We start from the raw sequence: 14,750 nt of genomic DNA on the forward strand, positions 1-14,750 counted from the left end.
GGGTCTTGGTGGCAGTGCCCCACTCTGGCCCCAAACCGGAGGAATCAGCTAATTGCCACCGACAGCAGCGCAACCACTCCAGCAGGCTGGCGTTCCCATGAAATGGAGCAGTCAGGCAGTGGCTGACTGGCAGCCATCTTACCACCCGTCAACCGGGTTGGACTATATTAATTGCCAATATACTTGTGTCAGAGGACTAAAATATTTGAAGGGACTGCTGCCTGATGTATCACTGGGGAGATACAAGCTCTCTAGGAGCTTGAAGGGGTGCACACACCTTTAGCTCCCCTGCCTTTAGCTAAGGCTCATCACGATGGCCAGATAATGAGTACTAGGTGAGCTCTCAGACATACCGAGGTAGATGTAAGGGTAATCACTGACGTTCAGTAAGTTATAGTCAATTAAAGTCACTATGAACAACCGACAACAAGCAAATGCCAGTAAGTCAGTGGTTAGTCAAAATGCTTGACCACTGGGAGGGTCAGGTTAGTTTTCAAGTTGAAAGAAGGTCAAGCTTGGATCCAGTACTATAAACAGTTACAATTTCCATGCTGAGAGGTTCTGTAGTACACTGGGAACACTTGGACATCAGTAACGTGATTGGCCTGGCCCGGACAGAGTTCCGAGTTCTGGGTCCATGAGTTAAGAATGTGGGTGGACCTAGGGAAGGGGTAGGAGGGAAGTGAATGAGGAGCGAGCCTAGAGGAGAGAAGTTGCTTATTATTAATTAATTCTGATGTGATTTATTTTCTTCCTACATGACAATTTTGGGACTTCATACAGTATTTTAGCTTATTTGGTTCAAATGAACTGAGAGTTTACAATGTGCATGAAGCAACATGGGGTCAATGAGGATATAGTAAATGGAGAAAAAGACTTGAAATTTAAGCTGATACACTGGAGAATTGGATGACACTTATTGTGGAAGACTTCTTGGAGGAGGTGTTTCTTGATTTAAGGTTTAATGAGCCAGGCAAGGGAAGAAGTGCTGTTCCTCCCAGGTCTAACACAGATGTCCCTTCTCACGGGGCTGGGGAGGCTGCCGGACCTGGTGAGCAGGTCCCAGGAGTGCCAATGCAGGAGACACTTGTGGTCCACTCCCCCAGGTGGTGATTCTGTGCCCCTTCACTGGCATCCAGCAGACCTTCCCTTGCAGCAACTGGCTGGACGAGAAGAAAGCTGATGGGCTGATCGAGAGGCAGCTCTACGAGATGGTCTCACTCAGGAAAAAGCGGCTGAAAAGTAAGCAGAAGGGCCTCAAAGCTAAGACCTCTTCGACAGGCCAGCCAAGGCCAGGATATCACACCAATGGCCAAAAGCCTCGAGGGCTCCACTTGTGCCTTTTAGCTCTTTTTGGGAAGGGGGTGCCCTCCAGGGAACAAAATTATTTAAGGTACAGGCCATACTGAGTTACACACCTGGCACCTATCATCACTCCAGTGGCCCCACATAGAAGAAGCTGCTGGAGACCGGCATAGTGGCACAGCAGGTTCAGCCACCACTCTTGATGCTGGCATCCCAAAGTTCCAGCTGCTCCACTTCCCATCTAACTCCTTGATAATGTGCATGGGAAAGTAGAAGAAGATGGCCCAAGTGTTTGGGTCCTTGCCATCCAGGTGGGAGACCCAGATTGAGTTCCTGGCTCCTGGCTCCTGGCTTTGACCTGGCCCAGCTGTGCCCAGACCCCAACTTTGCCTGAACCAATGGATGGAAGATCCCTCTCTTTGTCTTTCTGTCACTCTAACTTTCAAATAAGTAAGTAAATCTTTAGAAAAAAAATAGAAAAAGGAGCTACTGTTATGGGCTAGGAGTTGAACTGAGTGTCCTCTACAGTACACTGGAACTGGGGTGGGAGGAGTCTACTTTTCTCCCACTTAAAACATGCTAATAGGCTTTAGTCATTGAAAATAACATCAAAGCTCCTATTTTTCACGAGAAGGAGCCCTTGGCTTTCTAAGTCTGCCCCTTGTTAGGATGGGTTCTGGGGTGGAGGGACACACCTGTGTATAATCTGTCCTTCTGTCCTGATCACCTGTGGTTTTCTCCACCTCCCACTGGGAAACATGAAAGTCTCTTCATTTGCTTTCGTGCCACTGTTTTGTAGAATTCCCTTGGTCCCTGTGGGTCTGGACGACTGACCTGAAGAAAGCTGGGACCAACTCTCCCATCTTCATCCAGATTTACGGGCAAAAGGGGCGGACAGACGAGATTCTCCTGAACCCCAACAACAAGTGGTTCAAACCGGGCATCATCGAGAAGTTTAGGGTAGGCGAGAAGTGTGACAGGGTGAGAAGGAAAGGGCGGGGGCAAGAGACAAAAGAGGTATCTGTTATGGGGATGCTGGTTTTCCAAGTTAGGTTGTGGATCAGGTTTGAAGACAAAAAGGTACAATGGCATCTTGAGGCCCCTGTGAAGGGTGACAGATGCATTGATTAGTAGGCAGCGCATTGAATGGGATGCAGTCTTGATCTGGTCTCAGTCTCACAGGCTAGAACCAAGCCTGACGGGAGAAGCTGGTATGGGCTGGTGTTGGGTGACATGGGAATCCCTGTGGAGCAGAGACCAGATCCCAGTTAGAGTCAGACTGCCCCATCCAGGCTACATTAGAGGTAAGGACCAAATTTAAAGAAAAGTGGGAATTTTAGAATCTGTAGAAATAAATTTAGCTTTAAAACTTCCCAGGATTTGTAGAATTAGAGCAAGTCTTTTTTTTTTTTTTTTTTTTTTTTCTGGCCAATGGAAGTACTGTGCTGTTGACCTTTAGGTTGGAATAATTTGTCATTACTGCTCTTGTCTCAGAGCTGCCGGGCTGAGCCTCTGTTACAATCCCTCTGTTCATTGCTCTTCATGTTTTTGTCTTCCCTGCCAGACTGGGGACCCCTAGGGAAAGGGCTTGACCTCCTCATTGATCCCTTTGTCTCTTTCAGTGCCCAGGAGAGTCCTGGGGCTGTGAGCCTGTGCTCATTTGCAAGGCTGCTCTATGGATTTTGTTACTGGAAGTTTATTGCTTGGAGGACCTGTTTTAGACAGGATCCCACTGTGAGCTGGTTATTTTTGTTCAGCTGCCCCAGCCCAGACTGAACCCAAAGCTCTACGTGACTGCCTTGTGCTTCTGTGCTACTGGCTACAAGGGCGTGGCAGGGTAGAATGTGTAAGGGTGGCTTGAAGCAGACCCACCCTCACTGCCGAAGAAACAGCCCACAGCAAGTATCCTTCTGGCCATGGGTCAGCTATGAGGACAAACACATGGCCTTGCTGTCCCCTTAAAAATATTTTTGTTTCTCACCCTAGATTGAGCTCCCAGATCTTGGCAGATTTTATAAGATTCGGGCATGGCATGACAGACGGAATCCTGGTTCTGGATGGCACCTAGAGAAGGTGAGCTGGCTGCCTTGGGGGCTGAGAGGTGGTTGGGAGAGAAACCAGAATGGCTCCCTTCTGAAACACTGTCATATACATTTACCTGTGTACTTACTGGGAGTGAGAGTGGGGAAGGGTTATGGTGAGACCTGACTATGGATACAGGCCATAGGAACTTCCTGGTGGAGAGAGTAGCCTGAGAAGGTACTCAGGTGTTTGGGGGCTTGCGTTCTGCCCAGTCACCTGGCAGCTAGGGAACCAGGGGGAGAAATACTAAGTTGCCCCTCTGCCTTCCACAAGGCTCCCTTCCAAGAGAAGGCCTTGGCCTTCCTGAGATGAGATAGGAAAAAGGGGACTCCAGGGCCCGGGTGACTATCTCTGATCCACCCACATGCTCACCCCAGGACTTCATTCCAGATGACCCTGATGAACACCCTGAACAAGCACAAGTACAACTTCAACTGCAACCGCTGGCTGGATGCCAACGAGGATGACAATGAGATTGTGAGGGAAATGACTGCAGAGGGCCCCACAGTGCGAAGAATAATGGGCAGTAAGTACAGATCAAGTCTCTGTCCTGGGGAGGTGGTGAGACTCCTACTTGGTGTGTCGGTAGGGGTCTGACCCTTGAGCTGATAGTCTTACCTGCTTTGCGTCATTAGGCTCCTTCTGAATACTAGAGAGGACTTAGAAACTCCCACATCTACACTGGCTTGCAGAAGCCATCTCCAGGGCTGGAGATCTACTAGGATGGGTGTGGTAGGGAGGTGGGGTGAGATTTATGGGTCTTCAGGTGGGCTGTGGAGGGGTTAAAAAGGATCTGTACCAAACTGTAGTTCTCTAGAGACTCTTGAATTTTCGAGGAAATGTCTTGTTTCCCTCAAGGTATTCATGAAATGCTTCCCAAAAGGAAGGCTGGATCTAGGTTCTTGTAGCCTCACTTGACTGCCATCTCATGAATTTTCTCTGTTTGAGGCCAACAGGAATGAGACTAAGCTTTTAATATGGAGCCAAGAATCCATAATCAAAGGGCCAAAGGCAGGTCATTTTGCCTCTAGGTTATAATAATATTGCTGGCAAGCACACAGAACCTGCCCTTTATCAATGGCAGACATTATTAAGTGAACACAACATTCTCTCCCATTGAGTCTGAAATGAGCCTTGTAGCCCTCAATGTATATAGCATTCCACTCCAAGCAGACATTACTAATCAATCAGAATTGACACAGAAGATAATCAACCTATTTTCTATCTCTTTTTAAAAATATCATTTATTGGGGCCAGCGCCGAAGCGCATTAGGTTAATCCTCCGCCTGCGCCGCTGGCATCCCATATGGGTGCCGGTTCTAGTCCTGGCTGCTCCTCTTCAGTCCAACTCTCTGCTATGACCTGGGAAAACAGTGGAAGATGGCCCAGGTTGTTGGGCCCCTGCACCCACGTGGGAGACCAGGAAGAAGCTCCTGGCTCCTGGCCATTTGGGGAGTGAACCAACGGAAGGAAGACCTTTCTCTCTGTCTCTTCCTCTTACTGTCTGTAACTCTAAATCTCAAATAAAATAAATTAAATCTTTTAAAAAATATCATTATTTGAAAGGCAGTTATAGAGATAGAGGGGGAGAGGCAGAGACAGAGAGAAAGATCTTTTGTTTGCTAGTTCACTCCCTGAATGGTCCCAATGGCTGGAACTGGCTCCAGGCTGAAGCAAGGAGCCTAGAACTCCATCCAGGTCACCCATGTGGGTACCAGGGCCAAAGTATTTGGGCTAACTTTCCGCTGCTTTTCCAGGAGCATTAGCAAAGAGCTGGATTGGAAGTGGAGCAGCTGGGATTCGCAAAGCAGCATTCATATGGGATGCTAACATTGCAGACAGTGGCTTAACCCACTATACCACAATACCACCCTCCCTATTTTATATCTTTGTGGTAGTCCTTAATTTAAAAAATTGCTTATTTAATTTTGTTTATTTGAAAACCAGTGAGAGAGGGAGACAGAGACAGACAAATCTGACCAAGAGAACCCCCCTCAGGGGTTCACTCCCCAAATGCTTGCAATAGCCGGGGCTGGTCCAGGCCCAAGTCAGGACCTGAGAACTCAGTCCTGATTTCCCACATGATTTGCAAGGACCAAATCACTTGAACTATCACCTGCTGCCTGTGCATTAGCAAGAAGCTTGAATTGGGAACAGAGCTGGTACCTAAACCCAGGCGTTCCAATAAGGGATGCAGGTGTCCTAAGCTATGTATTAATTGCCGTACCAAAAATCTGCCTCTCTTAATTTTTTAGTAGTAAAAAGTTGTAATATAGAGAGGATGGTGTCACCCATGGTTCTAGTAGCCCTTCTAAGAATATCAACAGTGTCACTTCACAGGTGATGCTGCAGTACATGTGAGCAGTCTGCATTTGCACATCCACTGAAAGTTCTTGTATAGATTTGTTGAAATGATTTGATTGGAGTTAAATACCCCCAAACATGGAAACCCCAAAGAGCAAACATTTAAAAAGAGGTCATCCAGCTCGTCTAATTAGGTACCATGGTTCCTCTATTTTATGAATCATATTCATTCCTAATTAAATACATGACTGTAGAATATTTGTGGTCAAAGCCCCTTAATATTTCCTGATGACAAGCTGAGCAAGTTCTTAACCATGAACACAGTCAGTGACAATCAGACCTAGAACAGGATTTCTTGCTTTATTGTTCAGTGGCTATCCCAAGACACTTCCTTGCCTTTAAAAAATTTATTTAAGAGGCAGAGAGACAGATGGACATATAGACAGGCAGGTAGACAGATAGAGAACTTGTATCTGCTGGTTCATTCCCTAGCTGGGGCTACAAGCAAAGAAGTGGGAGCTGGGAACTGAATCCAGGTCTTCCACATGAGTGAAGCCCAGTTTCTTGAGCCATCACTGCTGCCTGCCAGAGTGTACAGTGGTGGAAGCAGGAGTCAAGAGCTGGAGCCAGGTATAAGTCCAGGTACTGTGATGTGGGATGTGGGCATCTCAATCATGTGGCTAAATGCCCACACTCACCACGCTGCCTCTACATATTCAGCAGTATTTGCTTTAGAAATGAGGCAATAGTTTCTCTGTAAATATGATAATAGTGTGTGATTCCTCCTCGAAACCTCCCCAGATTGGGACTTTATTTAGCACATTATCTATTGAGGCTGAATCACACCTGTGCTTTCCTGATCTGTCTACTTTGTGTGCCGGACTGAACCTGCAGGGTTAAAGACCTGGGGAGAAGGTCTTGGAATCTAAACGCTTTGTGAGCCTTTCTAGCCAAATCCCATGGTTTTAGCTGCTCCTCAGTTCCTGCTGCTGAAATTGCCTGCTGCTATCATTCCTTGAGGTTTGCAGCTGATAGCTCTGATCAGTCTTCGCGTATTTGCTAAGTCAGGGGTTCTCAAACTTGGGCGTGTGTCATCACCTGGATCATCTGTGAAAATGCAGACTGCTGTAACCACGGGCAGAGTTTCTGATTCAGTCAGTTTGGGGTGGGACTCAGGAGTCTGTTTACTGAATTCCATGTCATGCTAATGTTGCCTGTAGGGTCCTGCATTTTGAGAACTACTGTACTAAAGCATTTGCCCCTTTGTCTAGCTGCCTTAAGGCATCCAAAACTTGGTCCTGTTGTGTCTACTTGTCCCCCTTGCCTAGCCTTGTTGGTATAGTCTTTTATTGTTTGATTAAGTCTTTAAATTAATGTGTATGTTGTCATTTCAGTGAAGTTTTCCAGAGAGAAATTTCCATTTTACTGAGAGAGCCTAGAATGTTCTTTACCTGCACCCCTCATTGCCTTGACAGAAGCATGCATGAATTTCCCTCAAGAACTCTGTTTTCCCTCCTTATAAACTGTGAAGCCAGGTGGGAGGTCTGTTCTTCTGACTTCTGCGCTTCCATACTTCACCTGAGACTCAGGCCATCCCACAGTGCTGCCTCCTTCCCCGCTTTCACGGAAAATGGCACAAACAACTCTGGTTATTGTACAGCGCCCAGCCCCACCATAGTCCTAGGGCAGTGTATTAGTCTGTTAGGGCTGTCATCTTTAAGTCAACAGACCAGGTGGCTTAACCAACAGAAATTGATTTTCTTACTGTTCTGGAAGAGCAAGGTTGGTGTCATTGAAAGCCTCTTACCTTGGCCTACAGGTGGCCCCCTTCTCCCTGTGTCCTCCATCATCTTCCCTCTGCGCCTGTGCCCATTTGTGTCCTAATTCCCTCATATAAGGTCACCAGTGATCATGGATGAGCCCTACCCCCCAACCCCCGCCATATGATCTCTTGTTACTTTAGTTACTTCTTTAGAGCCCCCATCACCAGATACAGCCCCAAGCTGGGTTACTGGGGATTAGGATTCACCATTTGAATATGGGCTGGGGAGCTCAGCTCAGCTTATTGTAGACAGTGTCTCTTAGAGTACAGTCAAGGGCTCATCTATGTCAACCTTGCCTGGAGTATTTATTAAAAGGGTCCAACCTTGCTATGCTGAGGTTCCCTGAGGCTATGCCCAGTCATGTTTATTTTATCAAGCAACTTTTATGCAAATTAAAACATAAGGGGTCTTTGTGTCTTTTAGTGTCCCTGTGGAACCCTGACATGCACATCCTGGCACTCATATGCCTTGTTGACCTCCACCCCCTTCCACTTAAGCTCATCACCCCTGCATGCTTCACTATCTCCCACAAAGATGCCCGACCTCTGACTCAGACCCCTTTGTCCTAGCCCCCTTATGACTTCCATGTACTTCACCTCACCTGTGAATTCCTCCCAGCTCTTTCCTCCCCACCTTTCTTCTGGTCTGTTGGGGCTGTCACACAGCTGTGCGGAAAAATGGATTTGAGAGGCAAACCTACAACCTGTCATCTGGCAGAGAAAAAAAGGTCTTGAAATCAGGCAGGGGTTGTATAAACCAGAGGAGAGAAAATATATTCAAGAAATATTCTGCAGGTGGAACAGGTAGGGCATGGAGACTGAAGGCTGTGGAAATCAACTCCCCACCAGGGAGCTGGAGGAACTTTGCATATGCAGTGACATCTGAGCCACGTCTTCTGTGGGCAGAGATGTGACAGCGAAGATGAGACCATGGAAGGGAGCGGGGAAGGAAGAACATTCCATAGGTTACATGTATAAACTGCCCATAGTATCTTAAACAGTGCACACTGAATAGAGCTGTAGTAGCTGTTAGTTGGTTTTGGTCTTCTGTGGTACTCAAACAAATCTGGTGGTTAGCATAGGTTGAAGGGCTGTCTGTCCTGGCTCTCAAGGACACTTGATGTCTTCTGGGGCTCTGTAGCAGGCCTTGGGAGCCTATACATACTTGAATTTCTCTGTGCTTGGAACACACCTATTTCCTCACTCACCTCTACAAGCACTCATATCTCCTTAGCTGCTCTGGATGCTTCTTTGTAGCTGTACTTGGAGCTGGTGGCAATGTCACATTTCCCCAGTTGTGCGTTCCCCATAATGTACAAGAAGTCCCTTAAGTGGAGAGGCTTAGACTCCTGTAAAATGAGTAAATATCAATTTAAATCAACTCTCTGAATCTGAAGTTGTGTGTCCCTAGTTTACTTGCAGAGTAAGGCCCAGTGGAATCAGCAGTGAACACTGTCTGGGAGCCGGGAGACTTTTGGGAGTGAGTGTACTGTTAACGCAGACTGGGAGACATGAACAAAACATGTACCAGCACACCATTGATTTCTACCTTGCTTTTCCCGCTGGAGCTGCATGAGACAGTAAAATAAATGAGATCAGCGCTATTCACTGTGTGGCCAGCAGAAGTGATTACACATCACTAATGAGCGGGCAGGAGATGGCTGGACTGGAGTGCTGAAAGTCAGCGTCGCTGCTGCTTCATCAGATTGACCTGTGATTTTGAAATTAAATACAAGAGGCTCTGGCACCTCCCCATTTATCTTAGTCTTTCACTGCTGATGTCTGACAATGTTACTCTTTTTCACTGCCTTCTTAATCGGCTCTCAGGCCCTCAGAGGGACCCCTGGAGAGAAAGAGGAACCTTGAGAACTTCTAACCCCATTAGACCTCAGAGCTCTGGAGCAAAGTAGCCTGCGAGTCCCAGGCAAGGGAATTTCTAAATTCCCCCACCATTTTGCTTCTGGGAATTGCCCAAGATTTACAGGCAAGAAAGCAGAACTGACTTTCCCCCCAATAAGAACAAAGCAAGGCTGATGTTGACATCTTTTTGCCTCCTGCTTCTACTTTGCAGTTCTCACTGAGGTCCGTGCTGTTCAGTCCTCTTGCTGTTGACTCATCACGGAGCACATAACACAAAGAATCAACTTTGTTTATATGAAGACTGGTGACAGAAAGCCTTCAGCTTTTGGGTTTTGAAAGCATTGATTTAAGAAGGCAGTAATGATTGCATTTCAGGTGGTCCTGTGAGGAGATGATACCGGGGTATAAGAGGCTTTTCCATCAACTTTAACTCATGGTTTAAGTGCCTCCCTGTGCCAGCTCTACTCAAGGCAGGTCTTTGTGTTCAAACAATCATTCTGTCTTTTCCTCTAGCAAATGCTTTTGCTACAGACGCTGTATAGTCACGTACCCACATGTTTCATGGCCAAATGTATTTTATACATGTCTCCATATCTCCAAATAAATATGGGGGCATTACTGAAAAATAATTTGTACAATGAATTGAATTTCCTGGTCTCATTCCCAACATACTTTATCTTCATTTTAGATGGACTCAAGATGTCCATTTTTCAAAACAACAGTTTATTGAGGTATAATTTGTATGTCATATGATTTGCTCATTTCAAGTGTACACATCAATGGCTGTGAGTGTGTTGATAAAACTGTGCATCCACTACTATCAAATTTCAGAACATTTGTACTTGCCTTAGAAGAAGCTCCCTATCTGTTAGTGGTTGAACCCCTTCTCCACCTTCCCCTTCAGCCTCTGACAAGCCCTCCTCTAGTTTCTGTCTATAGAGTTGCCCATTCTGGGTATTTCAAATAAATGGAATCTTGTATGTGACCTTCTGGTTTCTTTGAGCACAGTGTTTTCAAGGCACATGCACATTGTGTAATGTATCAGTACTTCCTTTTGTTTTCTTTTGCTGAATAGTACTCCATCGTCTGGTTGTGCCACACCCAAATGGCAGTGAGCATTCAGGTTGTTTCCACTTTTTGGTTGTTGTGAATAGTGCTGCTATGAACATTCATGTTCAAGTTTCAGTGTGGACATATTTTCAGTTCTCCTGAGCATATACGTGGGAGTGGAATTGCTGGCCCTCATGGTAACTCTTCAGTTAACTTTTAAAGCAAATGCCAAGCTGTTTTTCAAAATGGCTGCACCATTTCGCACGCTCACCAGGAGTGTGTGAGAGACCCAGTGTCTCCACCTTGTCCCCGATTCTTGTTTTTCTTTTTTATTACGCTTCTCCAGGATTGTTTTGGCTATTCTGCGTCCTTGGCAATTCCACGTGCATTTTAGAATCAGCTTGTTGATTGCTGCAAAGAAGTCAGCTGAGATTCTGTTGGGGATTACACTGAATCTGTAGGTCAGTTTGGAGAGTGTTGCCGTCCCAACAATGCTGTGCCTTTCAATCTGTGGACTTGGAGTGTTTTTCCATTTATTTAGACCTTTTATTTCTTTCAATAATGTTTGGTAGGTTTTATAAGTTTTTCACTTGCTTTGTTAAATTTATTCTTAAATATCTGATAATTTATGATGCCATCATGAACAGAAATATTTTCTTAATTTCATTTTCAGATTGTTCATTGCAAAAGAATAGACATATAATTTATTCTGATATATTGATTTTGTACTCTATAATTTTATGAGCTCATTTAATGTTGTAATAGCTTTTTGGTTGATTCCTTATGAGTTTCTAAATATACAACCATGTAATCTGGGTAGAGATTTACTACTTCTTTTCCAACTTGGTTCTCTTTATACTTAAAAAAATTATTTATTTATTTGAAATGCAGAGTTGCAGAGAGAGAAAGAGAGAGAAAGAACTTCCATCCACTGGTTCACTCCTCAAATGGCTGCCACAGCTAGATCTGGGTTGATCTGAAGCCAGGAGCTTCTTGTGGGTCTCCCAAATGGGTGCAGGAGCCCAAGCACTTAGGCCATCCTCCACTACTTTCCCAGATACATTAGCAGGTAGCTGGATCAGAAGTGGAGCAGCTGGGACATGAACCGGCACTGATTGCAGGCTGCGGTTTTACCTGCTATGCCACAGCGCTGGCATTTATTTATTTATTTATTTATTTATTTTTGAAAGGCAGAGTGGACAGTGAGAGAGAGAGACAGAGAGAAAGGTCTTCCTTTGCTGTTGGTTCACCCTCCAATGGCCGCTGAGGTCGGCACGCTGCAGCTGGTGCACTGCACTGATCCACAGCCAGGAGCCAGGTGCTTCTCCTGGTCTCCCATGGGGTGCAGGGCCCAAGCACTTGGGCCATCCTCCACTGCACTCCCTGGCCACAGCAGAGAGCTGGCCTGGAAGAGCGGCAACCGGGACAGAATCCGGAGCCCCGACTGGGACTAGAACCCAGTGTGCTGGCGCCACAAGGCAGAGGATTAGCCTATTGAGCCACAGCGCCGGCCTTCTCTTTATTTCTTATATTTATATCTTATCTCCTTAGCTAAAACCTCCAGCACAGGGGCCATTGCCGTGGTGTAGTAGGCTAAACCTCTGCCTGTGGTGCTGGCATTCCATATGGGTGCCAATTCATGTCCCAGCTGCTCATCTTCCAGTTCAGCTCCCTGCTATGGCCTGGGAAAGCATTGGAGGATGGCCCAAGTACTTGGGTCCCTGCACCTGCATGGGAGACCCACAAGAAGCTCCTGGCTTCAGATTGGCCCAGCTCCAGCCATTGTGGCTGTGCCAATTTGATGCCAGGAGCCAGGAGCTTCTTCCGGGTCTCCCACATGGGTGCAGGGGCCCAAGCACTTGGGCCATCATCTACTGCTTTCCCAGACCATAGCAGAGAGCTGGATCAGAAGTAGAGCAGCTGGGACTCAAAACAGCACCCACATGGGATGCTGGCACTGCAGGCAGCAGCTTTACCTGCTATGCCACAGCTCCGACCCCACAGTTCTTAAATAATATGCATTTCCATGAAAGTTATGAAGTGTCCTCATAGATCCCACTGTTTCTGGCCTCCATAGTGTCTGATGAAATGTCAGCTGTTAATTTTATTGAGGATCTTTTATGTATAATGAGTCACTTTTCTGTCGATCCTTTCAAAATTTTCTGTCTTTGGATCTCAACCGTTTTATTGTGGGGCTGGAATTCTGGTACAACAAGCTAAACAGTCACCTGCAAAACCAGCATCTCATTTTGGAGTGCTGGTTATAGTCCTGGATGCTCCACTTACTATCCAGCTCCATGCTAATTTGTCTGGGAAAGCAGCAGAGGATGGCTCAAGTGTTTGAGCCCCTTTCTTCCATGTGGGAGACCCAGGTGGGGCTCTGGACTCCTGGTTTTGACCTGACCCAGCCCCAGCTGTTATGGCCATTTGGGGATTGAAGTGATGATGGATGGAAGATCTCTTTATTTCTCCTTCTCTTGCTGTCACTGTACCTTTCAAAATAAATAAATAGATCTTTTTCTTTATTTTAAAGAAAAGAGAACCTGTGTTCTCAAACAGCACTAAAAAGAAGAGTTTGATATGTACATCTCTCTGAATTTTTTCTATTTGGAGTTCATTGAGCATCTTGATTATGAAGATTCATGTTTTCTTCAAATTTGACCTTAATTTCTTCAAATATTCTTTAAATCATTGTGAACCTCTACACCATAGAGAATATCACCTGGTTCTAGGCTTTTAAACAGAATCCTTACACCTATGATGAGCAAAGTTGTAGCACCAGTCCTAATACTCCAGATAAATTCAACTGCCCTCTTAACCTCTGTTTTAAATGTCTGATAGACATCTCAAGTTTGTAATGAACAGAAAAGACTGTTAATTCCTATCTCCAAATCTATTCTTCTCCCAGACTCCCCTACTTCTGATTGGCAACTCTATCAAGTTACTGGTCCGGGCCAAATACTTATGAGTCACCCCTGGTTCCTATCTTTCCCACAATCACCTATCTGTTCCATCACCAAGAATTGCTGGCTCTGCATCCAAAATACATTCCTGGAGGTGGGATTTGGCCCAGCAGTGAAGACACCACTTGGGACCACTCTATCCCATACTGGAATGCCTGGGTTGGAGTCCAGGCTTTGCTCTCAATTCTAGCTTCCTGCTAATGCTCACCCTGAGAGGCGAAAGGTGTTGGCCCAAGTCCTTGATTCCTGCTATCCACATGGGAAACCTGGATTGGGTTCCTGGCTCCTGACTTCAGCCTGGTTCAGTCTTGGCTGTCGCAGGCATCTAGGGAGCGAGCTAGCAGATGAGAAACCTGTCTCTGTCAGTGTCTGTCTGTCTCCCTCCTATCTTCAGATAAGTAAAATTAATAATAAATTATTTTGAAAACAAAATATGTTGCTGATTCATAGACCTCTCTCCATCTCTAGTATACCCTCAGTTCTGGACACCATCCTCTCTTTTCTAGACAACTATAAGTATTCTACTAACTGGCCTCTCCGTTGCTGTCCTTTCCCCTCTACAATCAAGTGCCCATATGGCAGCCAGAGTGCCCTTCAAGACAGATCAGATCAAGTTGCTTTCTGGGATAAAGCTCCTTTATGGCTTCCTGATGTGTGAAAAAGAAGCAGCAGCCACATTTCTTGTCTTGATTTGTCATACTCCGCATGTCTGGTCTTTGTCCACCTCTTGGCCTCACTGCACATCCCCTCCCATTCTTTCCTCTCCAGTCATATTGGCCTCTCTGCTGCTGGAACAAACATTGGTCATTGCCACATTCGGACCTTTCACTTACCAGAACTCTCTTCTCTTAGAACTTCCTATGGCTGTCTCCTGTCATTAAGATCCTAATCTTCACATTACCTCCTGCTGCAAACTCTGCTGCATCTCCAGATGAGCCTCCTGTGCTCAGTCACACCCCACTCCACTCTGCGACAACTCCTCCGTTATACTGTCTCTGATACGCATGTAACTCAGAAATACTCCTATCCACAATTTTCTTATGATTTTAGTGCCCATCTCTGCTCTCTCCTCTTACGCTCAACTCTAATGGAAGCTCAAGGGTGTAGACATATGTGTGTTTTGTTTACCCCTGGATTCCTGCCACTATAATGGCACCTAGCACCCACGAGCCTTCAGTAAGCAGATTTGGGATGAATGAAGGAGTAAAAGTGACTTTGCATCTTTTAAGCGAGAAGGGCTGTGGTATGCAGGGGTGCAAGTCCACTTCCTCCATGGTACACCGTCAATACTGGAAGAAGTCATTGTCCTTTCAACAGTGGTTGTGGTTTATACTTTCCTCTTGACTTCTCTTCCTGGTGTGCCC

At 46.0% G+C, this 14,750-nt stretch overlaps 1 protein-coding gene across 2 annotated transcripts in view; it reads left to right on the plus strand.

Moving 5' to 3' along the window:
* LOXHD1 (lipoxygenase homology PLAT domains 1) overlaps positions 1-14,750 on the plus strand; it is a 175,383-nt gene that overhangs the window by 61,483 nt on the left and 99,150 nt on the right. For both annotated transcript variants that reach the window (XM_051851250.3, XM_070050246.2), the window contains exons 9-12: positions 1,107-1,242; positions 2,105-2,265; positions 3,292-3,378; positions 3,778-3,913. In XM_051851250.3, coding sequence (XP_051707210.3) covers positions 1,107-1,242; positions 2,105-2,265; positions 3,292-3,378; positions 3,778-3,913 — 520 coding nt within the window. The remainder of the gene's footprint in view (positions 1-1,106; positions 1,243-2,104; positions 2,266-3,291; positions 3,379-3,777; positions 3,914-14,750) is intronic.

Source organism: Oryctolagus cuniculus, chromosome 10 (assembly GCF_051225735.1).
Source record: "Oryctolagus cuniculus isolate XC-2025 breed Fujian yellow rabbit chromosome 10, ASM5122573v1, whole genome shotgun sequence".
Lineage (NCBI taxonomy): Eukaryota > Metazoa > Chordata > Mammalia > Lagomorpha > Leporidae > Oryctolagus > Oryctolagus cuniculus.